The 27,385-nt window shown below is 34.7% G+C and overlaps 2 protein-coding genes across 3 annotated transcripts in view; one reads left to right on the forward strand and one right to left on the reverse strand.

Annotated features, from left to right (window-relative positions):
- The window catches only part of CLVS2 (clavesin 2), a 502,444-nt gene that overhangs the window by 453,099 nt on the left and 21,960 nt on the right, over window positions 1-27,385 (forward strand). The window lies entirely within an intron of this gene.
- Window positions 1-27,385, reverse strand: part of TRDN (triadin) — a 356,769-nt gene that overhangs the window by 262,524 nt on the left and 66,860 nt on the right. For both annotated transcript variants that reach the window (XM_073893863.1, XM_073893862.1), the window contains exons 3-5: window positions 24,977-25,141; window positions 23,842-23,874; window positions 4,301-4,360 (exon numbers count right to left, since the gene is read on the reverse strand). In XM_073893863.1, the coding sequence (XP_073749964.1) occupies window positions 4,301-4,360; window positions 23,842-23,874; window positions 24,977-25,141 (258 nt within the window). The remainder of the gene's footprint in view (window positions 1-4,300; window positions 4,361-23,841; window positions 23,875-24,976; window positions 25,142-27,385) is intronic.

Raw genomic sequence — 27,385 nt, forward strand, 5'->3', positions numbered from 1 at the left:
AAAACATTAGAAAGCCTAGATTAAGTACAGTATTTGTTTCTTATTAGATAAATGCTTGTATAAGATTTTTTAGGAAGGAAGCAGAAATACAGGGGTGAAGTGGCAATAAAGTTAGTTTAGTGTTGTGTTACAGAATCTTGGGTTGACAGATCTTAAATTCCTTCAGTCTATGATCAGATGGGTATCAAGTGGTCCCAAATATAGGATGAGAAATAATGCCGATAAGAAATCTGCAAGGGATTGTCACTGACCTAATCAGTAGTGATTAAGAGGACTAGTTAATTGACTGATAGTTACTGTTGAAATTTAAATTTGCCAAGAATTCTTCGAATAATTTCATATATGCATTTCATAATCACTTAATCTTCACAACTGTATCATACCCATATTACATATGAGAAAGTAGAGGCAACAAAAGTGAATTAACTTGTCCAAGTTTACATAGGCAGTAGTTCCTAAATTTGGATTCTGACTCAGATTAATTCAAGTTAATTCAAGACATTTCTAAAAGTAGGAGAAAATAATGGTGACATCCTTTTTTGTCACAATCATATACTATGCTCCTAGCTACTTATTGAATAAACATGTCTGAGTGTTTACCATGAGCCAGGGAAATGGTCTTTAACAATCATGACTTGGACCTTTAATTTATGACAAATAGCACTAGTTTCTATAATTCCCTACAATGAATGTATATCTTTTTTTTAAGGCCTATGTGTACATAGTTATTTGTACCTATGAAGGATATCCAAACTGTGGACTACCAGAGGAGACTGACCAATATTTCTTGTCATTTGTCATGTGGCTCTGCATTCCACAATGATCATCCTTTCACCTGAGTTACTCATGGGCTGTGGTCTCTAGACTGCCTTATTCATCTCCATCTGGAAATTAGTTCTTAGAGGTTAGACAGAAATATATTCTAAAATGTTTGGCTTTAAATATGAGTGTATTCTGCAAGATCATTTTGACCTATAAAATCTTCCATTAGAAGCCATCCCCTTGGAATGGAATCAGCATTCTTCAAGCTAACTTCTGCCACAGCAAAATACTCAGTGCCTACAACTCCTCTGGCATGATGGAATTCCACCTGCCCATCAAGGCCATTTATATTAGCAAAAATTTGGTGAACAGCATCTTTGGTAATCCAAGAAAAGTTAAAATGTGGTTGTAAATTTCTTTTAAACAAATGGAATAGTCCACTGAATTACTATATTAATTCAATATAAGGTCACAAGTACAGACATTACTGTGATCATATTTATAAAATAAATTACAACTTCTTTTAAGTAGGAAAAAAAACCCAAGGTTAATTAAAATGTAAACATTAACTAACATGTCAGAGCTATGCCTTAAAATCAAGATAAGTACTTATTGCCAGGTTAAGAATTAAAGGGTTTGGGCGTCTGGATGGCTCAGTTGGTTGGGCGACTGCCTTCGGCTCAGGTCATGATCCTGGAGTGCTGGGATCGAGTCCCGCATCGGGCTCCCTGATCGGCAGGGAGTCTGCTTCTCCCTCTGACCCTACCCCCTCTTGGGCTCTCTCTCTCTCTCTCTCTCAGATGAATCAATAAAATCTTTAAAAAAAAAAAAAAGAGTTAAAGGGTTTGCTCCTCAGTTCCATGAAACTGGTGCATTTTCCCTAAGAAAAACATCTGACAAATTAAACAGGGAAAAAATAGGAACAAAAGTTACCTTGGCTTCATGAATTAAAATCATCTCAATAAGGTGGATAATTATAAAAGTTATGAAAAGAAGTGGGGATTGAAACCAATTCACTGACACTTTAAAAATGAATTAGATAACATATTTATACAGCATGATTTTGGAAATGTATGTTCTCTGGGACTACATATGCTATGGTTTTCTATATTCCATCTGATGAGTAAATCATCTACATGCAGAGTTCCAGGGCTTTTCACACTCCTAAAATCTTTCTGAATACCATATAAATCCCTTACAGGAGGAAAAAAGAGAGAAAGACAAAGAGAGACAATGGGGTGTGATCTAGCTTCTATCACTAGCAACATTTTTATCTCCCCCAGCTTCACCAGTACTCACCAGCTTTTTATTTTTTCCTTATTTTTATTTTTTTTACCAGCGTTTTAGACTCAGATATTTGCTGGCATGTCTATAACCATCACAGGCTATTAGTACCTTGGATATATTGTGTCTTTTCTTATAAGAGTTCAGATATTTTGATAAAAAAGTAAATTCCTAACTACCTAGCATATATAACCATAACTGATACGAAATGTGGCATATAGAAAACATATTTATCTACATATGTGAATAGCTATAAAACCACATTTATTTTCACTGAACTACCTGGAAATAAAAAGCAGGCATTATTCTACCTGGATGAGGAAACCAAGTAGTAAAATGGACTCTTCCATTCATACTGACACAGAAAAAATACAGAAAGAAGAAACTACCTCGAAAGCCCATTTAAGTCTTCAACAGTTGAAGTTCCATTTTCTCTTTCTTGAGAAATATTCACTTTCCAAAATATATTTGGTCTATTCGGGGAATCTATTCAGGTACTAATCTCTAACCCAGGCTTTGAGAAATTTATTTTAAACTGCAGCCAAATTCACTGTTTTAATTATGCAAGACTCACTAGTTTAATAAGCCCACTCTACAGCCCGCTGCTCAAAGTCTTTAACAGCAGGATTCTAATAGAGCCAGGTCCAAAATGTAAATGGTGCCATCTGCATCACCACATCCACTCCAGCAGCACTGCTATTAAATTAATAGTACAGTCTGCAAGATAAAACAGCAGAGACTCCAGTCATGTGGAACCAGTTGAGTCTCTGTTTAACCTCCAGCAGATTGAAACACATAGCCAGTTCAGTCAGGGCTAGCTTAGTTAATCCATACTCAAGAGCTGTGTCCAATTTCCCTGACCAAAGGAATTAGGGATCAAAAAAGGAAGGGGAACAGTAAGAAGACATTAGTTCCCTAAGTACAAATATAAATAGGTTTCAATTGAGTAAGCTTCAATGTCCTTGATTGTATAAGGATTGGCTGATCAATCTGGATTGAATTCAAACATTAGGATTAAAGACATTATAGCTGCAGAATGATTTAAGCTCTTCACAAAAAGGAAGTACATAAAGTATATTAAAAATGGCATTTTAATATAGATTCACATATTGGTATAATTTAGGGTTAAGTAGAACTTCTATTATTTGAAACTGTACTATTTGCAACTTTGGTCTTCACTGCAGGTAATTTTACACTAGCGGGTTTTTTTTTTTTAAGATTTTATTTATTTATTTCACAGAGAGATAGACAGAAGAGCACAAGCAGAGGGAATGGCAGGGGGAGAGGGAGAAGCAGGCTCTGTACTGAGCAGGGAGCCTGATGCAGGACTCGATCCCAGGACCCTGGGATCATGACCTGAGCTGAAGGCAGACGCTTATCCATCTGAGCCACCCAGGTGCCCTACATTAGCGAGTTTTGACATAATAAATATTAGACAAGATTCTATTTCTATCCAGAAAAAGATTATTTCCTTTTCTGTCCAGAGCACATATTTGTGTGATATGGAATTATGAGATTTTAATTTTTGCCCTGACTCACTTAAAAAGCATGCGAGGCTGATCACTGGGGAATCCTGAGCATATTTAGAAATACATCCCTTTGAAAGCTTTTGTTTCCTATACATTTCTTTAAAGTTTTATGACTACAAGGGCCATTCCTAGAAAAGAGATGCTTGTAAAATGAGCAAGACAATGCTGGCCATTATTAACATGCCTCTAATGCAAGATTGCAGTTCCTGGATTCAGTTGAGTTGAAAGGGATATTAATCATCATGTTGTCACTGTCCATGTACCCCTTGAGGCTGTATACGAACACTGCGGGGCAATCGCAGTGTGCAGCAAGGCAATATAATGACTGCATTTCTGTGCCAACGACTTTAAAGGTACTGCATGGCATAAAAAATTCAAGGTTAAAAAAATGAACTTTGACTTATTACAGTAACATATTCAAAGAAGAAAAAGTATTTACTAGTAAGTCAATAATTATATTTATAGTACTATCTTAGAAGGAAAAACCAGTTGTAAATAATTTAAACATTGTCACATGTTTTGAAGTTACTTTGATTCCAACAATTAAATATTACTTATGTATTTATACCTGAAATTAACCGAGAAGTAAAGGTATTCATTTAAACACTATCAAAAATGTTAAAACAAGGGAACACTCGACATGAAAATTTTCCTTTCTTCCATATGAGCACACAAAATATATATCCTAAATAAAAATAAGAATAAACATGAAATTAAACCATTACCTTTAGTTAGTATTTTCCTTTCAGTTTTCTCCTGCTTTTCAGTCTTTTCTTTGTGTATTTCTAGGAAAACACAGAATTTGTAATTTAAAAACTTTTTTTGAAAATGTACAAAATATAAGTTATAACTATGATCTAAACTTTAAAATTCTACCATGAAGTCTAAATTTGTCCTAACTGGAAAAAGTCATTGGAACATATTGCTACATAAATCACTCATTTATTGAAATAAGGAAAAAGTTGGATTTACCTCAAAAGTAGTGTTATTTGAAAAAGCGTAAAAACTTACATAAATGGGGATTTTTGTCATCATTTTCAGTGCTAAAATTGATCACAAGCTATAATTATGTTTTTTTTCAATTACTCTCAATTCAATTAAGAATCCTTAGTAAGAATGTCATTTAGATTGAGGAAGATTTCATTTTTACATATTATTAAGAATTTGTGAAATGAACTGTAACTACCTAATAGGAAATATATCTCAGAAGTATTGACTCTAAGCTATGTTTATAATCAGAATTTGGCATTGCATTTAACCAATAATTACTGCATGCAGATATGACACATTTCATGGAATAAGTCAGTTGTTACATTTTTTCCTAAATATCAGGTTTTAACAAATATATTTAATTTTCTGCTAGCTTCAGTATACATACATCGCCAAGGCTTGGAAAATGAAGTTAATTCTGAATTCGCAGTTAATTTGGATAGACCTAGATTAAATATTAGAGTTTACAGATATGATTACTACCTCAGAAAAGTGACTTAATAGCGTGGTTTTTCTTAGAAAAATGCTAATGAGTTTTACTTATTTATTTATCACAACTTTATTTCACAGATGATCTGAGATGGTTCTAATCACTGTACACATTTTAAATTCTCCATTTGTAAATGTGAATTTGCATTTTTGTAACTTTTCCAGAAGTCTAAAATTAAGACCAACTGTCAGAAATTCCTAAGTATCTTCAGAAAAGACAGTGATTTTCACCTGTTAAGGAGGTAAATCATCACTGTGAAAATATCCCCACTTGTCTGCCCCATGAATCCCGCATCACACTATTTACAGAGCCACCCCTTTACCCTTATCCCATCCCTGACTTTGATATGGCAATAGAGATACAAAAGAGTTAAGATACTTAATCACATCTCTGATACAATTTCTCCAGGTTTCAAGGAAAGATCTTCAAAACCCATAGGAATCCATTTTTCTGCCTCTCTCACCATTTTTTTAAAAAATCTCTTCTCTATAGGTCTCCAAATCCTACTCCAAGTGTGTGTGTGTGTGTGTGTGTGTGTGTGTGTGTGTGTGTGTGTGTGTTCCAGATATCTGCTGGACACTTACCATCAATCTTTTCTGAGTTGGGTGAATCATTATTTGGGAGTAGAGTGGGGCTGTTCTGTGCAAGCTCTGGTATTTAGCAGCATCCCTGGCCTCTACCTGTTAAATGCATGTAGCTCCACCCCCCGTCATGACTATAAGAAGTGTCTTTAGACAGTGCCAAATGCTCTCTGTATGGCAAAAATGAGCCCCCAAGAACATGCTCACATGGCTCAGATGAAAAATTTTATGTTTTTAAAGAAACTGTGCCTTATTTGCAAAGGCACAGTAAAGTTGTATCTTATAGGCTATAGACAATAAAGCTAACATAAATCTTACTTAACACACAACACACAAAGAATTTATATCTTTAGAACTGTCTAAGGATGTGAGATAACCACTTTAATCACTTTCACTAGCTAGACCTATACTGCCCTAGGCAGTAGCCACAGGACTTACGTGAATATTAAGGACATGATATGCAGTTTGTTCAAATTGAGATGTGCCATAAGTATAAGTATATACTGGATTATGAAGACTTAGTATAAAAAAGAATGTGAAATATCTCATTAATGATTTTATATTAGTAACACTGGAATGATATGATCTTAGACATATTTAGTGTGATCATTTTATTTGTGTGTCAACTTGGTTAAACTACTATCCCACATCATTCAAATGAACACTAATCTTGGATTTGCCGTGAAGGTATTTTACAGAAATAATTAAAATCCTTAATCCATAGACTTTAAATGAGCAGATGATTCCGGATCATGAGGTTTCCTGGAGAGAGGGAAGAAATTCTGTCTGGGGATGATAGCTTTCATCCCTGCCCATAGATTCAAGTTTGCCTGTGATTTTCCCTGCCTGACTACTGTCCTATGGGTTCTGACTTGCGTAGCCAGTCCCCACAATCACAGAGGCCAATTCCTTGTAATGAATTTCTTAATACATAAATATATCTGCATAATCTTAAAAAAAAATATATATATATATATCTGCATAATCTTCTACTGGTTCTGCTTTTCTGGTTGAGCCCTCACTGAGACCCTGATTAGGTTAAGTAAGACACATGATTAAAATTAATTTCATATTATTCTTTTTACATTTTAAATGTGTGGCTACTTGAAAATTTTAAGTTGCATGTGTGGCTCACATAATATTACTATCAGGCAGTGCTGGTTTAGTCCTAGGAGTGGGCAGATGACCTTTCTAAAGCCTTAGTCATCCACAGGGTTAAATCTTTTACAAGTAAAAAAGCAAATTCAAAATTCTCCCCTGTCAGTACAGTCTTACTTCCTCCCTTCTATTCAGACCAACAGAGGCTGTGGAGATTGGTGCCTTGTATAGCTCAGGCCAATAAAGCAAGTAAAACACCAAAGATTTAGAAGAGTCTTTAGATGTGCCAAGGGAGTCACCTTTAAGGGATAATTTCTTACTCCTAGTAAGGGTTGATTTGAATGCAGAAATGGGATGAAATTTTCTAAGTTAAAAGCTTACATGGAATGCAACATTCATTGTGAGACAAGAAGGCCTTGAAATTGTCATTTAGAATAATATTTTTCCTTTAGAGGTAAGCTTGCGTGTGTGTGTGTGTGTGTGTGTGTGTGTGTGTGTGTGTGTGTGTGTGTGTTCTGCAGACATCTGTTGGCCACTTAGAAGAACAAAGCAGAGGTGCTGCAACTCCCACAGGAGGATCAGACCTGAGTTAGAACTTTCTGCAAGATCAGGTGCTAAAGACCATCCTGCCTGGGTAATCCTGTCAGAGATTCCTAGCTAACTTCTTCTTGGGAAATACACTGAATATGGTGGCGATTTGTGGGACTATGCAACCATGTTGGTCCACGGCTGTGTTTGCTGAAAGGTAGGTGGAGGTTTGCACATCAGAGAACAGACATATGAAGCAGCGGTAGGAACCACCTTGAAACCACTTAGCTCTAGCTCTTTTTTTTTTTTTTTGACAGAGAGAGAGAGAGCACAAACGGGGGGGAGTGGCAGGCAGAGGGAGAGAGAGAGAGAGAGGGAAAAGCAGGCTTCCTGCCAAGTAGGGAGCCCGATGTGGGGCTCGATCCCAGGACCCCGGGATCATGATCTGAGTCGAAGGCAGATGCCTAACGACTGAGCCACCCAGGCATCCCGCTCTAGCTTTTTTGTACACAGAAACATCTCATCAGAAGGGAATGAGCTCTAGATTGTGACCAAAATTGAAATGAGCAGACGTCCATCCTGGAGGGAAAAAAATAAAGGGAAAGAAGACAAATCTCAACAAGATTGGGATCAAGAACACCATTCATGAAAAGGCAAGGGGAATATGTGTTGCCTGCACCATTTTTCAAACCCATAGGAGTGGGGTAACCCTAAGGAGGAAGGTAAAACCCAGCATGTTGGCTATGCTTCACAATAAGTTTTCCTTAAGAAAAAATAAAATAAGTGAAGCTAAAGGAGCATGAGACTGGGAAAAAAATGGCAATGCATTTCTGAGTATTTGTTTTCCACTCTATGGTAACTGGAGGAGCCAATACAACCCAGTTCTGTAACTCAGACCAATCTCAAGGACAAGGCCCTAATATTTTATTTCCCTGATTCTGAACTTCATCCTTATGCAAAGGACAGCCTCATTGCTCTGGGCAGATCTACTTAGATTTCTCACAAGTGGCGGCGGGCGTCATGGACTAAAATACATACACATACATAATAAAATCTTTACACCTCACAGTGACATATGATGACTTACACAGACATATTTCTGCAGGAACATCATCAACTAATTTTTTAACTGATGATCACTTGGAGACCATTAGTATTTCTACAGCAGCACGTGTAGACTCGCACAGCTAACCTTGGCATGTAAACCTACATTTCTCTGCTTAGAGAAGACAAAAGAAATTTATTCCTTATGATTCAAACTTAAGGATAAATGCAATCTCTCTCTCTCTGAGTTTATTGCAACATCTCATTTTCTTTGGGGATTGGATTCTATGACTAGCGTTATTGCCTCTACCCATGAGCCAGTTCTTTCTGCTTCCACTTGAGCCAGGATATGATAACTGTTCAGGCTCCTGTCCAATTGAGTAACAACGTGCTACCAATTTAGACTTCAAAAGGATATTTTTCTCATAGGCAGATGATGTTTGATTTGTTCCTCTCAGCTGCTCTTTCCAGCTAAGAACCATTTGTATAAGAATGCAAAATTAAATTTTAATAATTCAAGTCACTAAAGGTAGAACTTTATTGCCCTATGGTTTTCAACAAACTTCCAAGAAAAATAAAATTTCCTATATTATGTTAAAACTAGCTTCCATTTGTTTAATATTTTCCATAGACTGGCAAATAACTCCATTTTTGGGTACTATGACAAAAATGTATGATTGCATAAAATCGCATTTAACAACATGACACTCTTTAAGAGTAGTTCTCTTAAACCTGCACAAGTCCTGGATACAAGGGACAAAGAAGAAGGTCAAAGCAGGCATCGTTTACCTCCAAAAATATGTGCATTGCAATTAGATTAGTGTCCAATGTCTCTGAAGATGTAATAAGTCTCAGCACCAGATGCCAGTTGGAATCATAAGGCATTTTGGTCACTGGTAAACCTTAAAGATCATTTTGCAGCTTAGACAGCATAGAGGTCAAAGTATCTCATTCCAGGTGTTAGCCCGCCCACAGTCCCTTAAGGATACAAGTTTATATTTGAATTTTGAGAATTGGAGATGGGAAAAATAACATGGAGAAAGAGTGACAATTATCTCAATGGATATGCCAGTAGGCAAAAGGAAATTCCTTTTTCTACTGAGTCATCGGTAACTTTGCCTAAGAGTGAAGCATTACTCCACTGATGTTTGCTGTGTCGGAAATGGGGTAAGGGCACAAAAAGATTTACAAAACGGGCAAGTTATTTCCACAGAATGTGGGAAACATATTCCAACTTTTTTTACTACTCCTGATTTTCCTCTACTGCTTTTCTCCAGATGTACAGGGAAGTACAAATGAATATGAGACGTGGAAAAAAATGTCTCCCTTTTTCGATTCTTACTTTTATTCATCTCCCACTCTAAAACAAAAAACATTTGAAATCATTAGAAAATTTGATCACACTAGGCTTTCGATGTGTTTACAAATTTCTTTCATTTAAGGAACGCGGAGAATTTCAACCTTGGATTTTACGCTTTATAATTCAAGGAAGATAACAAGGAAGTATACCCTCCTCAGCCAGCCTGTTTTTCTAAAGTCCAAAGCCAAACAAGCAATGAGGTTAGAGTCCAATGTCTCTGAAGACTTATGAAGTACTGGGAAACAAGAAGTGCAGATATAATAATTTATTATGTTGCTGAAAATAAGTAAAAATTAGCAATATGTAGATTTTTCATTATTTCTACATTGCAATGATCATTAAATGATTATTGTAATAATCATCATATGAAAGATGGCATAAATCTACAGTATTCTAATATAATTAAAATACACATTTTGTTAGGAGAACTAGACATAGATAACTTGTTAAGAGATCTATACAAAGATATTGTTATCTCTGACATGTTTTAAAATACAGCTTAGTGTTTAAGATCATCGATGCTGGTTTGATTTCTTTACTTACTACTGTGCAACCTTCATTTCTTCATCTGCAAAATGAGGTGTTTTTTTTTAAGATTTTATTTATTTATATGACAGGGAGAGAGAGACAGCGAGAGCAGGAACACAAGCAGGGGGAGTGGGAGAGGGAGAAGCAGGCTTCCCAAGGAGCAGGGAGCCCAATGCGGGGCTCGATCCCAGGACCCTGGGATCAGACGCTTAATGACTGAGCCACCCAGGTGCCCCCCAAATGAGGTTCTTAATAGTGCCTTCCACATAGATTTACAGGAGGATTAAAATAAGTTAAAAGGTAGATTTTAGTATAGCACCTGATTATCAAGTAGCATCCTGTAAGTATTGGCTATTATTATTAATATTTGTCTCACTAAATTCTAAATTTGATGAGGGCAAGAATTATGTCTATTTTGTTCCACTTTAATGTTGAGTGCACAACAGTGGTGGCTATCTATATATTAAACACTTGATAAATATATAAAAATTTTAAAAGTAAATATTTATGTAGGATTATGAGTTATAAGCTCGTACATAGTATAGAAAGTGGTGGTGGATCATATCTCACCTGTTCTTTATGATCCTACTCCTGATTTAAGTACTAAAATAAGTATAGTTGGAAGTTTTGAGAAAGTAAAATGTTGCATTTCTAATCATTTTTACTTATTAGAAATCCTAGGGAAAGTTGCAGAATTTTACTGTCTGTGGAAATAAAATAATGTATGTGAAAGGTATTCATAAATAGCAACACTTGTACAAAAATTAGGTTTTTTTCATAATGTTTTTCTGGAACACTGAAAAGCTATATAATAATCAAAGTAAGGATATTGAGTATTTTTAATTTTTTTAAATACCAGTACTAATTCATACTAGTACTAACACTAATTTTTAATACTAATACTAAAATAGTTTTTAATGTTTTGCCTTATTTCAAAATTTATTCATAGATGTTTATATAAAAAGTAAGTCAACTCTGAATTGAATATATACTTGTAATAAAATGTTGACAATAAAATATCATGTCTATTTCATTAGAAACAAGTGATGGCAAGATTTAAAAGTAGGACATGTGACTTGGCATAGCTTAAAGGAAGGGGTCCAAAATTTCTATCTCTGTTTTACATGTTAGATATTACTGCAACTCTCTAACATCTCTACTGATGCTTATAGTATTTCAATGATAATCTGCATTTTCCTTTGATAGCATTTGCCTATATACTTATGGTATTTTATATACAGAAATACTGAAATTTTGGCATCTGTTACACATATTTATGCTGGACATCTGAGAAAGTAAGTATAGATTTTAGGGATCCTTTTGGTAGCCTAAAATGGAACTTATAGGTGTAAGGGAGAATTTTCTGGTTCTCACAGTGTGTTCTCCCTGTCCCACAGGAACTTATAATTATTGAATAGGCAAAAATCTTTAAAAATTCTCCAAATTAGAAGTGAAGATTCATTTCATTGGCTTGGTTCCCCTTCTTCATCTTTAGGCTGTTTAATTTCATCAATATATCATCGTCTAAGCTCTATGTCTCCCATAGTGCCAGTGGTAATCATAGATCAACAGATTTCCCCAAGACTCTGAGCTCAACTTCCAAATATAATTTGGGAAGACAGGCCATGGCACTTAAAAATGGGAGGGTCACTAGCACCAGCAATCAATGGGATCAAATCAGTGAAAATAGATTGTGCCAAATGATTCCTAAGAATGACCTTATTTTGTAGTGAAGTCTTTCTGAGTTATTTTGTATGTTGCATGTATTTTGCTTATGATAAATAATTTTTATCTGCTTATAACAAAGCTTATTGTTGAATAGTTTATAATTTCATTTAAGATTTACATGGCCAATTTAAAGCATACAATTTTTCTCTATTAATATAACACATTGTTAACAAATTAAAAATATTATCAATTCAAGATTTTAAAATGACAGACTCAAGAAGTTAAAAAGATAATCTCTGTCACCAAGGCAACCATCCTGATTCTTTTAGATAACAACCAAGTTTATTAAATTATTATGAGTGTTGTGGATTTCAATGAATGCTTTTTATCATTATGTTTTCTCTACGTATCTCACAAGCAGTAGACAATATGAAATGCCTTCTTACAATTTTTCTTATTTTAATATTGAAAATTCAAATTATTCATTTGAACATAGAATCTCGATTTGTAAGATTTTCCAGTTGTGATTAGGACACAAAAGTCTAATTATGATGAATAACCAAGTAAGTCTAGTTATCTATTTAGTGGCTAATTAAGGATCATTAAGGGAAAGTATTGTATTGAATTCTCAATATTTTAGAGAAACATTTTAAATGATGTGTAGGTATTTGTACTTTCTATGATTTTTCTGATAATTTTTCTGTTATACTTATAAAGCAAATTTTGAGGATAGCACACGACTGACCATTAATGAAGAGTATAAAGAGGAATATTTTCTTTTCCTCAAAGCTACCTAGTGTTCGTGATTAAGGTGGCATACACTTTAGATATAGTGATAGACAAATAATTGAGAACAGTTTCCTTCAGGAATGTCGAATCCATAAACATAAAAATGCTTTGGACCTTGATTTTATTAGATTTGATTGCTTGGTAAAGTTTTGTAAAATAAGCTCGACTTTTTCAAGAAAAACAGTAGTCACAACCCTGCATACTCTTGACCTCTACAAAAAATTTCAAAATAAATATGATGATACCTGTCCAACCTCATTTTTGCCACTAACTCAGTGATCTTAGGTTAATCCATTTTTCTTCTTTGAATTGTATTTTTTCCATCTATAAAATGAGATACTATTTCCCATATGTTCATAAGCCAGACAGAGGTAGAAATGATAACAAGCAATACCTTTTATAAAATAATCCCTGGTGGTCTTCATGGATTTGGATGGCGTTTTGGCTGTGTCAGAATGTATTTCATATTTGACGATATACTAGACAAAATCAATGTGGCTGTACACCAGAGTCATCTGGGGAGATATTAAAATGTATTCCTGAACTACAGCCCAAACTTAATCAATTAGTCTCTCGTGGTGAGGAAACTTTTAGGGATCTCCAATTTAAATAAGCTCTCAGGTGGTTTCAGAACCACTGTCAGAACTAGGAACCACCGTCTAGACCAACATTCCTCAAATTTTAATGTGCATATGAGTCGCCTGGGGATCTTCCTAAAATGCAGATTTTGATTCATTTGGTCTGGATGAAGCCTGGTTCTGCATTTCTAAATCACTCCCAGATGATGCTGATGCTGCTGTTCCTTGGATCACACTTTGAATTGCAAGCTCTAGTCCAGACAAAACTCTTGGTAAAATTATTAATATAAGACATCACAATTTAATCATAGAATCATAAAATATTACAGCTAGAAAGAACCTGGACATCAGTAAAATCCAGCCTCTTTGTTTTATGGATGTGAGAACTGAGAGCCACTGGGGTTAAGGGACTTAACCATAGCAGGTTAATAGCAGAAAGGGAACCAATGCAAATATCTTCTCATCATATTCCTTCGAGTCTATCTCAATAATGTTTAAAATGTTGATGTGTTCAACTGATGAGCATCAATTGTCAATAGTTATTCCAATAGTCTAGGGCAAGGTGACAGTGTTATTAATTTAGTTTGCATTTTATCATTCATGGTTTGGTATTTTTTTAATGGTAAATTTATAGAGAAGAGCAGTCACTATGTATAAACAAAATATGCGATTATCCACTTATCTTCAACTCTCTCCCTTCCTGGTGTCACAACGCATAAAATCACTCATTTCTAGAATTAATCATTTGGGTTGCAATGGTTCTCATCCTGGTTGTGAGTTAGAAACACATTGGGGAGGTTTTGAAAATACAACTGCTTAAGGCTTCACCCCTGGGGATTCTGGCTGGGTAAATCTGAAGTGGGAAGGGATCTGGGATTCCAAATCAAAAAGACATCTGTGGCTTTCCTGCTGGAATTCATTATTGTAACAGCATCCCTCCTCTAGTTTCAGGAATCAACCCTTTTCCAATCTCAATATAAAGAGTTTGGGTGATGCTAAACGCATTCTTTACTCCCAAGGGTGAGTCTATTCCCTGGGTCTTGACAAAGCGTGTGCCGCAGGTCCCTGGCCAGCTGATTGGTTCCAAGAAGGGTGTGTTACTTGATACAAATCAATGAGAGTCCACTACAATTGTTTTTGCTGAAATAGTTGAGGAAAAGCACAGCCTCCTCTCTGAGTTGCTAAAGTAAAAAAACTTTGGGCCTGAAGCTTCTGGCCCTCATAATTGCTACTAGGAGAGGAAAGTCAGCCTGAGAATTAAGCAGATGAAGGAAAGCAGGGTCAGGAGCAAAGAGAGAGGATTTACTAATCACGTTATTAAAAAACCTGTATCCAGCCATCCCTGAAGCCAATTTTACTCTTGGATCTTTCAGTCACTCAAACCATTAAAGTATCCTTTCCATTAAGTCAGTTTGAAATCTATTTTGGTCTCTCGTCATTTGAATCTGATGCACAGAGTTGAGAAGCACTGGGAAGTTTTCTGTTTTGCTTTTTTTTTTTTAATTTGTTTTATTTTTCAACAAACCATTCTAAATGAAAATACATAATCTGAACTATGTAACATTTTAAGCCATCTGTACTCAACCAACACCACATTTCTTATTATTTTAAGAAAGGAAACCTACACAACTAGAGAGAAAAGATTCTGGAATAACAGCTTCTCACTCAGACACTTCTCCATTACTTATCCAATGTGACTGAAGCAACCCTCAGATCAGCTTTTGGTGCCAACGTCAGGGTGAATAAGAAGGGTCTCTGAGACAACTCAACGCCAGCCCAACCATTTTATGTATTTCTTGTCAGAGCAGGAATAATCTCAAGTGCTTTTTTTGGGCATGTTCCTTCAGGCTCTGGTTTTACCTACTATTATCTGTGGTAGTATTTACCTACTATTATTTACCTCCTATCATCCTGGTTCTAGTTTGCTTGCCTCAATAGAGGTGAGCTCTTTTTAGTAGCATAAGACACAAAAGTCACAGGGGTGCCTGGGTGGTTCAGTCGGTTAAGTGTCTGACTTCAGCTCAGGCCATGATCTCAGAGTCCTGGGATCATGTCCCACATTGGGCTCCCCACTCAGTGGGGAGTCTGCTTCTCCCTCTGTCCCTCCTCCTGCTCATGTGCTCTGTCTCTCAAATAAATTTTTAAAAATCTTAAGAAAAAAAAAAGATACAAAAGTCACCAGGGGCACCTGGGTGGCTCAGTGGGTTAAGTGTCTGACTTTGGCTCAGGTCATGATCTTGCGGTCCTGGGATTGAGCCCCACATTGGGCTCCCTGCTCAGTGGGGAGTCTGCTTCTCCCTCTGCTCCTCGCCCTGCTCATGCTCTCTCTTTCTCTCAAATAAATAAATAAAATCTTTTTAAAAAAGATACAAAAGTTGCCTGACCCGGTAGATCCAGAGTTCACTACAGCTGCAACCCCATGGAGAAGTGAATCTCTGGATCACAGACCAGATAGATCTTCCTTCACCTCAGCCTCCTCAGACTTCTTTATTCTGAGTCCACCTCCAAGCCTGCTGCCTGTTCTCTTTGGGCTTTGTCCCCCTGCCACTGTGGGTCTGATCAATAATCGGAAAAACAGGCAGAAGATAAAGCAGTGGGTTCCTTGCGTAGCCCAAGGGTAAAATGCAGAACTGCAGTTATGGACCTGAGTTTTCATCCAGACTTACTAAGTGAAGGGGTCCAAAGATAAGTGTATCTACTTAACAAGGTTACTAGGGCCGACCTAATCACCAATATTCTGAGCCTATGAATTTTAACAAGATTAGTCACCTTTCCATTTCCACTCCTTTTTTCACTCACCGTATTTTTCAGACACTTTATGCTCAGCCTGGTGCTAACCACTGAAGCTGCCAGCAAAGATGGATGCAAGAAATCTCTGGCACGGAAACGTGTCCATCCATCTTACTCCCAATGACGTGATACAACCTTCTCAATGGCCTAATCCTAAAGTCTTGAATATTTATGATGCGCAAATTTCCTGGCTCTTCCTTATTCACCCTGACTGCAAAGAGCTGTTGTGGGTTTCAATCAAGGGAGAAAAATACACAATGAAAGACCTGAGTTTAAATTTACTGGATTCTTTTCAACCCAAGGAGCTTTAGGGAAATTTAAAAACATGACTATAAGGAGAATGTAATTTGTTTTGCTCTAAGTAGAGAAGAGCCTCTTCCTCTGCTGTTGACATGCATCAGGTAAAATCTCACAGAACGTTAGCCTTCATACTTGGGTCCTGTTCAAACTTGAGGACAGTTCCTTGTTTCAAAGAGCACGTAATTAGGAAGCACGGAAATTCGACGTAATGTAGTGTGGCGTCTAGTTCTTTCCTATAAGGTAAGCAATGATTTAACACATAAGGCCACTATGCTCCTGAAATTGAAAAACAGTTCTTCATTCCCAAAAAACTGAGTGTGTGGATCCAAATGACTAAAACTATTCTTTCTGAACTTTAAAACTAGATGTCTGAAAATGACATTATAAAATGTAACTTCTTGCTAGGGGACTATTACTGTCTTCTAAAATTACATATTCCAAAGGATGTAACTGTTGTAAATGATTATTCTTATATGCAGAGTTACTATAGACCGAGGTTTAACTAAGAATAAACTGTAAAAAGGAGTAAGTATATTCATTATGTTGCACTTGGAAATGTTAGCACAAAAAATTTAAAAAGCTATATATCCACTAAAGAATTATACTCTCTGTAAATATTTACCCAATCTGAAAAGTCAGCATCACATAAATACCAATATAGAAATATGAAAGCAAAATCATACTAGGTTTGTGACAAACCGATATTCTATTTTTGAAAAAGAAATAGAAAAATACCAACACCTGTTATGAATGGAAATATATTTTTAACTTTGCTTTTAGAATACTGGATTTTCTGTCTCTCCCTCTCCCCCTCCCTCACTCTATCTCTCCTTTTCTGCATCTGTGTTGGCAAGCCTGTGATTAGCTTTGACTCGGGAGTATTTATGAGTAATTAAGAGAATTAAATTTATGTATTTTTATTATATTTCTATTTTTGCCTAAAATAGTTTTATTCATTTGCAATATAGTTATCAGTATTCATATTTTAATCCTCTTTAAGTTCAGCTGTATATGATCACCTCATCATTATCAAATATGCAATGCCCAAATTATTTTATCTCATTTACTATCTCAATTGCTCATCTATTCATTAAACTCTTCAATAAGGTTTTTTCAGTACATTATACTAAATAAGATGATTTTGACTCATTTGCAATTGTTTTGGCTATAGAATACAATGTTACATTGATCCTGCTATTAGTAAGGAATAATTAACTTTATTAGATATATCACATAAAAGCTCCATTACAGTTATTTATTATCTTACTTTTTTAAAGATTTTATTTATTTACTTGAGAGAGAGTGAGAGAGAGAGAGAGAGAAAGCAGGAGTGGGGGGAGGGGCAGAGGGAGAAAAAGAAGCATACTCCCCACTAAGCCGGGAGCCTGATGGGGGGTTTGATCCCAGGATCCTGGGATCATGACCTGAGCTGAAGGCAGACGTTTAACCAGCTGAGCCACCCAGGTGCCCCTATTTATTATCTTATTTAACAAACTTTTGTCATCAACTTTTGGGATGCTGTACACAAAGACTTAAATGTTCTCCTCTGCCTAGCATGTTGCTTGACACGTAGAAAACACTTGAAAAACAAATTGACTAAAGGGATAAAACATGTCAGTGTTCTGTGTGATTATTTAAGGACATGTGTTGTTGACTACAGTCGAACCTTGGGCCTTCATGCTCTGTTCTCACTCAGAATCCTCAGGTCATCTAGAACACGAAATGTTCATTCTCATTACAGAGACTTTAATTTTTTTTTCCTTTGACATTACCTTAGAAAACTTTGGGAAACTGCATCTCCTTCTATATTTTGAAGATAACTTCTAAATGTTTTTACCATAAGTTAAAAAGTTACAATTAATAGATTATTATAAGTTTTGAATTTTGAAAATAAAATTGCTTCATCTAGCTAAAAAATCAGGTTGATGGACTCTAAATACCATAATATTTTGAGATTCTTCATTACGGATTTAAAATAACAAACAAGCTTTTTTAACATCTGGAAATTGTATAATTTTCCTTTTTTCTTTTTGAATTCACATTTTCATTCCATTTCTCTCACAAAATTTTATTCAAGAACAATATATTTTTATAATTGGAAATTTTTTTCTTGATTATACTATCACACTTCTCTAGAAAAAAAGTTTATATTTTGAAATTTAGAATATCTTTTATATCCCCTGATTATAAGAATCTAAAGGTTAGTATCTTACAAATTTTCATAAAGTATTAAATCTGAAAACCAAAATTTTTTTAGAAAGGCATCTATCTCTTTGTGAGATACATACAATTTTAATTAGTTCTTGTATTTGTGGATATGATTTACAGATGGAATTAGATAAGATTCAATGACAAATCTGGGCGCCTGGGTGACTCAGTTGTTAAGCGTCTGCCTTCAGCTCGGTTCGTGATCCCCGGGTCCTGGGATCGAGCCCCACATCGGGCTCCCTGCTTGGCGGGAGGCCTGCTTCTCCCTCTCCCACTCCCCCTGCTTGTGATCCTGCTCTCGTTATCTCTCTCTCTGTCAAATAAATAAAATCTTTAAAAAAAAAAGATTCAATGAAAAATCTAACCCTTTTATTTACTTTTAAAGATACAAATGTTGAGAAGCCTTATGAACATGTATGCACACATGCATACATATGCCTTATGCATGTACATGTATATAGAGCTACACATACATGCACACAAACACAGAGATGACAATTTTATTATGGTAAGGTTATTTTTTTAAATCTTCTTCCAAGTAATGGTAAAATAACATAGGGAATCAACAAGGAATTTATTTTCAGTGATCTCTCAGCTGAGTAACTAATGCCTTCTTCAGTTATATTGGAAACAAAAATTTGAAAAATACATGACTTACAAAAGGTTTGTTACTCTATTCTGAGAGTCATTTACTTTCTGAATTTCCTGGAAGTAAAATGATTTTATCAGACTCACCAAATGACTGCTAGATATTTCTACTACTCTTACTCAGGAGTACCCTGTGTAGCCAATCAATATATTCAAAAAGGGTGAAGAAAAATCAAAATATTATAAATGGTAATGATTTTGGATAAAATGATATTGTCTTATGTACCTTTAAATGTATGTCTTACTTTAGGTATATTTCATCTAGACCTTGGATGCTGCTCACTTTATTTATAAAAAATGTTTGCCATGTTAGCTAATGGGACCAGCCTTTGTTTTCAAACCTCTTACTCAAATCAAATTTACCTCTCTCAAAAAAATGTAATTTTGTTTTGCAGTTCAAAAAATTTTAGTTTGCATCTTGAGGAAATTATCAAGAAAGAATAAATTTTGCAACACACCTGGAAGATATGTTATTAAAAGTAGATGAAAAGACTAAAATGACATAGATTTAATATAATAAATTTATTTTGAAAATAAGTTATAAAAACAAGAAAAACCAATATTCTATTGTAAATTATTTTATTTGTACTAATGTCATGTAATATAGAGGTAAGATTTTAAACTTTTTGTGAAACCAAGATATGATAAAGAGTTTGACATTTCAGCAATACATGTGTGAAGGGGATATCAAATTCTAATGTTTTACTTTTGGGACTAAATAAATAAGTTTCAAATATAAAAGAAATAACTTTAATAATTTTCTTAGCTACCATCAAGTTGTATAATTATTAAGGAAAAGAGAATATGTATTAAGTATATATATTTACATATACATATATAACCAATACAGCATATAATTTTATATTTTTTATTAATAGGAGGTAATAATACATATAAATAACATATAATGAATAAATGATACATAATGTAATATGCATATATACATACTTTCATATATGTATACAGAGAGAGTAAATTGGGTCTGCAAATAGCATCTGAGTTAATTTTTTGTCAATAGGAGATACAAAATATTAAACATCTTACATTAGATAAATAAGATGAGGTTTGACTACAATTAAATGTTTTATAATATAATTATATAAAGTATGTTTTAAAGTCCTTTTTGAACAATACAGAATTAATCTGAAAGGTATCACAGAAATGTGGCCTCTCTGGGTTTAGTTAATGCATCTTTAAAAGTTTGGTTGTGTCAGAACATATCCCAGTTATATTTAAAAGAATCAGTGTCACCAACCTACACCGCTGTGGTTGTTTCAAAGTGCTCTTTCAAGCCAATGGCACTTCCTAAGAGCAAGTATTGATAATAAATGAAAAGAATTACTTACATTTAAATTTTTAAAAGGCATTTTTAGCTTTCACTATTTCTTAACTATATTCTTTTTGCTTTGCTCTCATGGGAATCTTCCTCAAGAGCAGTGCAATCTTTCACATTACTCAGCTAAATAAAAGGCAAAGTCATGAAATGAAACTTATCATTGCTCCAGTCTCCTCCACTCTACCATATCTTTGGAGTCAGACCATCCCATCACGAAAAAGAGCACTTGTGTATCAGCACCATGATTCTCCTTTAGCAGATGTATGCAGGACAGAAAGGCCTATTGGTCTTTTGGGTGAGCATTCCAGCAATTTTAGGATGGGTGAAGGCTATTTCTTTATATTGTTAAGTGGAAGTACTGTTATGACCTTAGATGTGTTTTCAGGCAAATCTATGTTAGGAAAGCATACAAATATAATTTCAGTCCTTTATAGCTATCTGCACTTGTGTACCCCTTGGAAAGTGGGAGGTTAACATCCAAGATGTACACCTTCCAATGAAGAAACTATACAACAGGAGATTCCAGAAAACCAAAGCACACCTACCATATACAACATGTAATTGTTTCGGGAACTATGATTTACAATGGTACTTGTTTTTCATAATTGTAAGTTTGAAATAATTATATAAAAAATATACAATGTTTTATAATGATTCAGTGCCTTGGACTCTCACTGTGTAGTGTTTGGTAATAGAATTTACTATTTTTAAAATTTTGACAAGCTGAAAAATAAAGATGCATAAAGACACTAGGTACTACATCTCATACCCTAATGCTGTATTTATATATAACAACATAAGCCACAGAATTGCAGACTCAAAAATTTCATCCATGTTAATAATCTATTTAATAATCAATCCTGCAACCCTGAGATTAGTTGACTAGACCATTATTCCACATCAACTTAGAACTGCAATCTCCACCCACAAATAACAGGGTGGTTGAGTTTTTATTTTGATGAAAATAGCAACTGGACAAATGAAACTAAGATTTTAAGTCATTTAAATAAAATGCTTCATAAAGACACAGGACAGTTGAATAAACAATACCACAGTGTGATAATTTAGGTAATACAAAATGGCTAAATATTATTGAATATATCCTAATGGAGAGAGAGTATTCATGAGGAGATCAATAAAGAGTCATTTAAATGGATGAAAATGAAATGTTTTAGAAGACTGTTATTCTAGATTGCCAAAAAATGTATACTTCTTAAACCACAATTTTTAAATATGAAAATGTATTAAAAAGCCATCATAAAATAGGGATAAGCTCATAGCATCTTTTCTTTAATAATAATATTTAAAATATACCTTTTAAAACAGAATATAATTAGAAATGTTCTGCAAAATATTACACACTGCTTTAAAATTCTCATTGCCTCTATGACACTACAACGGAAAAGCTTATAAATAAAAAAATATTAATTATAATGAAATATATTTCCTTCAATCCACTTCAACCAATGTTCATTATTACCTAGCTTCTATACCCAAGGTAGGATATATAAGATGTTTCCTTAGATGTCCATTTTCTCATGCAACTTTGTGAATAATATTAAGAAAATATATTCAGATGATTTTAAGTCAATTCTTCTTTTACTATTCCTTCAAGACATTAGTGTACATGGTTTTAAACACATAGATCACTTGGACTGTTTTAACTAATGAACATTACTGACATCTTTTTCAAAAGTATCCCTAACAACTATTTAATAGTTTTTCTGTTGATTTTATAAAACAAGGCAATAATTTAAAGAATAATAATTAAGCAGCTTTGTGTGGATTTGCAATTTGTGCTAATCATTACATGAAACAATTTTGAAATAATCCCACAGAGAAATTCAAATCGAAAGGAAAGAACAGATTCGTTATTAAATTCTAGATATTTATTTATGGAGAATATGATCTTATGATATTTCTGTAGAATTCAATTTATAAGTAAGAAAATATTATTTGTTTTTCTCTCTTCCATTTCTAATTAGAACAGATACATAAACTGTTGTTTCCTGATAATGACTAGTAATTAATTAGCTTAAACTTTCACTATGTTCTAGGCCCTATCCATTGGAGGTCAGCTATAAAAAAAACTGTTTCTAACCTCAAGAATTTTATAAATGAATTCTAGAATTCTAGAATCTCTAAACCTGGATTTGATGGCTGAACTATGGCTTGAGTTCTCATCCTGGATTTGTGATCAAGAAACCTGTCTTCTCCTCTTGATAACTTCATAAACACTTTTCGTTTCTGGCTTTCCCACATTTGGGTTTCACTAGTTTAGCGCTCATTTGTTGGACAAGTTACAAATTCAAATTTTCTAAATTAACATACACTAAGTGGATTTTACCCCAGATAATGAGATAATCATCATCTGCTCAGACAAGGCTGAAGCTCCAAATTTGGATCCCACTGTTTGCATCTACAGTAGGTCTAGGCAGATAGCAACAGAAGCCAGCAAATTCTCCCCTGGAGTAAACACTCCCAAAAGCCTGCTGCTGAACATGTGCAGCAATAACTAAAACATCACAACTGTATCAAGTCTGGCTATGTGTTGGCTGTTTCTCTCTGACACCAACTATACCTTAGGGATGGTATCCCTTCTCTTTATTGTCCCTTCTAGACAATTCTTACTCCTTCCTATAATAATACTTGCCCTGTGAGGCTCTTGCCCCATAGCTATACCAGTTTTTCCTGGTCATATTGTTTCCATCTTTTGGATTTGTGATCATCCCAGTCAGTTATGGAAGAGCCTAGCAAGATCTATTTCTATAGGAAATCCGTCTATTACACATCCAAGTACATCCAGGTAACTCTATTCCTTTGGGATTATACATGACACATACTGACTGGATAGGTCTTTGCCTCCAAGATTATTCTTTTCTATACTATTTCACACACCCTGTCCCCTACTTATCACCTAAAAATGAAGAATACTAATAGTGAAAATAAAATAAGGAGGAAATGAATAAAAATGTTAAATCAAATCTGGCCACAGTGAGAATAAAGATCATGGGCATCATCATCTTCTGGGCCATTTCTGAGGCTACAGAATTCACTCCTCATTCCTGATTCCAAATCACATGGATCTGTGTGTAGATGGATTTGCACATCTCTTGAAGAAGGCATCAATTAAATAATAAACTGAAAAATAGTGGGATCAGTTTCATTGGAAAGAATCAAGTATTTCTCTGCCTAACTATAAATCTTGATCTAATCATTAAACAAAAACTGCACATTAAAAATAAATTAAGGCTACAACTCATGTAAAATACTTTTGAATCATGCTGAAAATCAGTATTACCACATTTTTAAAAGGTGAAAACAACCAACCTTTTTGTTTCAAGGGAGGCTCCTCTATTTCTCCTAAACCAAGACAAAAACAGTAAATTAGAAAAACTTTTAGCATAGCATAATACTGCCTCTCTTTTTCCATTTTCTTTTGTTCATTAAAAAAACCATCTATTAGTTTTGACATTAGTAGTCCTTATATTACTTTGCCTCCCAAATTCCAGTTTTTAAGTATAAACTTTGTGTATTTACATTTATATGAGATAGTTTCACTTTTATGAGTTCAATAAAATCGTGGCAGCAATCCAAATTATACATTACAGTTCGTATATCATGTTCATTTCAGTTCTCTATTGTTCATCTCGACCTCTCACTGGGGCCAAATACAAATTCAGACAAAGTCATAGAGAGGGCTAAAATAATAAGAGCTTTCCTGGTAGTCAAGGCTGAATACATGATTACTTTTTTCTTTTTTTTTTTTTTTGAATACATGATTTCTGATGACTAAGGCTGACCCTAAAAAATGTCATGTAAAAGACAGACTCATAACACTTTGTTCTTTTCACATCCCCTCGATAGTAGTTTATGTATGGTTGGACTTTATTTCCTTTTGTTTATTAATATATACGAGACAGTACATAGGTTAGTCGCATAATTGTTGTGACATTTAGAATATGTCCCTCCATTCTACACCTCCATTTGCTTCAATAATTTACTTTTGATTATGATTTTAATGTAACTGCTTTCTCTTTGATCATGAATATGACTTACATGTATAAAACATATGTCTATCAATTATTGTTATTTCAGTCTTCCTAAGGATAAACTTGAGAAATAGCTACTATTTTTTCCCCAAAGAAACATATAAATTGTGAGGTCTTTTTGTGAGTTTGTAGTAGTGCATAGTAAGACCCTCTCTACTATAGTGCTACACAAATGGTAGCATTTAATTTTGACATCTTTGCCATAATGGCAGATGAGCTGTAAGATGAAAGCCAAACAGGGACCAATTTACTGAGTTTGGTAGTCTGTTGATTATGCTGTTAGAACTCAGAAGTGTATTCATTTTGGTTTAGCCTGACCCCAGCGCTCATTTGTGTTTAAACTTAAGCAAACCACCGTAATGCGTAACTAATATTGTTCAAAGAAGTTAGGTGTGTTTCTATGCTCTTTGTACCTTTATCAATGTCCTCATCCCCATCATCATCATCTTCTTCATCACCCTCAGACGAGATGATATCAGACAACAAAGAAAAGAAGCCATAGACCCAGTCCGTGGTTTCTTCCACAGCATCATGTACAAGTTTTAGAGGATCTGAGCCAATCTTGGAAATTGAGCTCGCTAAAAGTAATTAAAAACAAGAGAAAAATTTTTACAATCATTCCCCAAAAACCTAAGAAAAGCTGTTTATCCTGATTTGTGCCTTTGACACAAAATGTCAATTTTATAAATGTAAATGTCTCTTGGCTACATTTTTTGGGGGACTCAGAAATAGAAACTATATTTTGTCACAGTATGCATGTGTATTCAATTAAAAGAAAAGTTACTGAATACTTATGGTACTGGACCCTATGAGGTTACCAAGAAAGAAATTGCCCTTGAGAAGTTTATAATATAAATAAGAGTTTAATAGAGGGCAAAATTAGGAATGGATTGAAATAATGTGCATCTATGTTATTCAAATTGCAATATACACCCTAAGTTATGGATGTTTGGGAACAGAAGATATCATCTTTGGCCCATATTATACTGGAAAGCATCATGGAGAAGATGCCTCTGTAAATTTTCAGGCAAACAAGAAGTGCCAAGTAGATGTAAGTAGCTGTGGCTCAAGTAAGACTGATAGGTCCATTTATTATAACTTGTGCATCAGGAAAAAACTGGAATTGTCAAGGTAGTATTCATATCAGGTTCCAGCTAGATGCAATTTGTTTATCCTTGTTAAGCATCCTAGTACCTGAAAATAAAAAGTATTTAAATGTCTAGTAACTTTAGTAGATGGAATTAGGGAAAACTGAAGTCTATAAATCTTCCGTTTTTTTGTATCTTAGGAGATGGAAACTTTTTGCAAAATGAAAGATTAAAAAATAAAAATCCAAGCCAATAGACATAATAGGTATGTCCAAAATGTTGTCATTCTCATTTTAATTATATGAAAATTACTCTGAGGCGGCAAGGACAGCCTCTAATATCTGATTGAAGAGGCGATCTATCTAAAAATGTGTTATAAGTTGCAACTGATTTTTTATCAATCTAAATTAAAATTTTAGATTTATGTTTTCCTTAAGTTTAAAAACTATTTTAGCTTTTCAGAGATTTTTCTTCCTTTGATATCTTAAAAACTAGAATTATATCAATATATGATATTATTTAAAGGTTAAGGACTCTAAAATTAGGCTTCTATTCTGATGGAGATGGGAAGTCACTGGAAGGTTAGAGTAAAGGAATAAAGTAATTTGACTTATGTAACTTCATTCTCTGTGTTGAGGATTGAAAGAATGCCAGGTTGAAAATAGGGAGAGCTACTGATACTGAGCCAAATGAAATAAGCACGGGGAAAGATGATGGTGATTTCTATCAGGATGATAGTGTGTGTGTGACATGTGGTCATTTTCTGAGTGTATTTAAGATAGAATTAATCATATAGGCTTACAGTTAGGCTCCTGGGTGTGAAAGAAACAGAGGGTTACAGGATAACTTCAGGGTTTTTGGCATGAAAAATAGGCACAATGGAAATGTCACTTGCTGAAATGGGGAGGTCTGGAGAGAAAAAGGGTTTTTTAGGGGTAAAAATACCTGAGCTTTAGACTTCTCAAACTTGAGTTGCCTATTAAACATCTATGTGGAGATGTAGATGTTTGTACCACCCAATATGACCTACAAAAGAGAATTCTCAGCTAAAGATAAAAATTTAGGAGTTCAGCAGAAGATAGAAGCTATCCAAAATCATGGTACTGAATGATATCACCAAGGAAGTGGACCCAGGAACATACTAACATTTAGAAGACAAAGAGATCAGTCAGAGGGATGAACCAGTAATTGATTATGACAAGGAGAGATGAGAGAGATGGAGACAGAGATATACACACACACACATCCAGAGAGAGAGAGAGAGAAGTAGAAAAAAAGAGAGTGAATGTCTTAGATGTCAAGTGAGGAAATTGTCTTGAGGAGGGTACAGTGATCAACTGGCAAATGCTGCTGATAGGCCAAGTAAGATGAAGACTGAGAATAGACCTTTACATTTAATGATGAGGATGTCATTGGTGACCTTCAAAGGGCTGTTTCAATGGAATACGTTCAAGACCAAACGGGAAGAATTTAAAGGTGGTAAATACACCTTACTATAAATGACAGAGTTTGGGCAATGTTTGAGAGTACTAGAATCATAGTGGTTTTCTGTTGTTTAACACTGTTAAAATGGGAAGAACATTCCATTTTACGCAGATGGGTAAGATCCTACGGAAAGGGGAAAAGTGTGTGCTCGCTCAGACAGCACATATACTAGAAAGGGGAAAAGTGATATAAGAGAAAGGATTTCTGGGGGAATTTTAATTTTATGTTTTATTTCGGGGGATTCACAAC

The sequence above is a fragment of the Callorhinus ursinus genome, unplaced genomic scaffold (genome assembly GCF_003265705.2).
Source record: "Callorhinus ursinus isolate GAN/ISIS: 27379988/994484 unplaced genomic scaffold, GSC_fseal_2.0 scaffold6, whole genome shotgun sequence".
In the NCBI taxonomy this organism is placed as follows: Eukaryota; Metazoa; Chordata; class Mammalia; order Carnivora; family Otariidae; genus Callorhinus; species Callorhinus ursinus.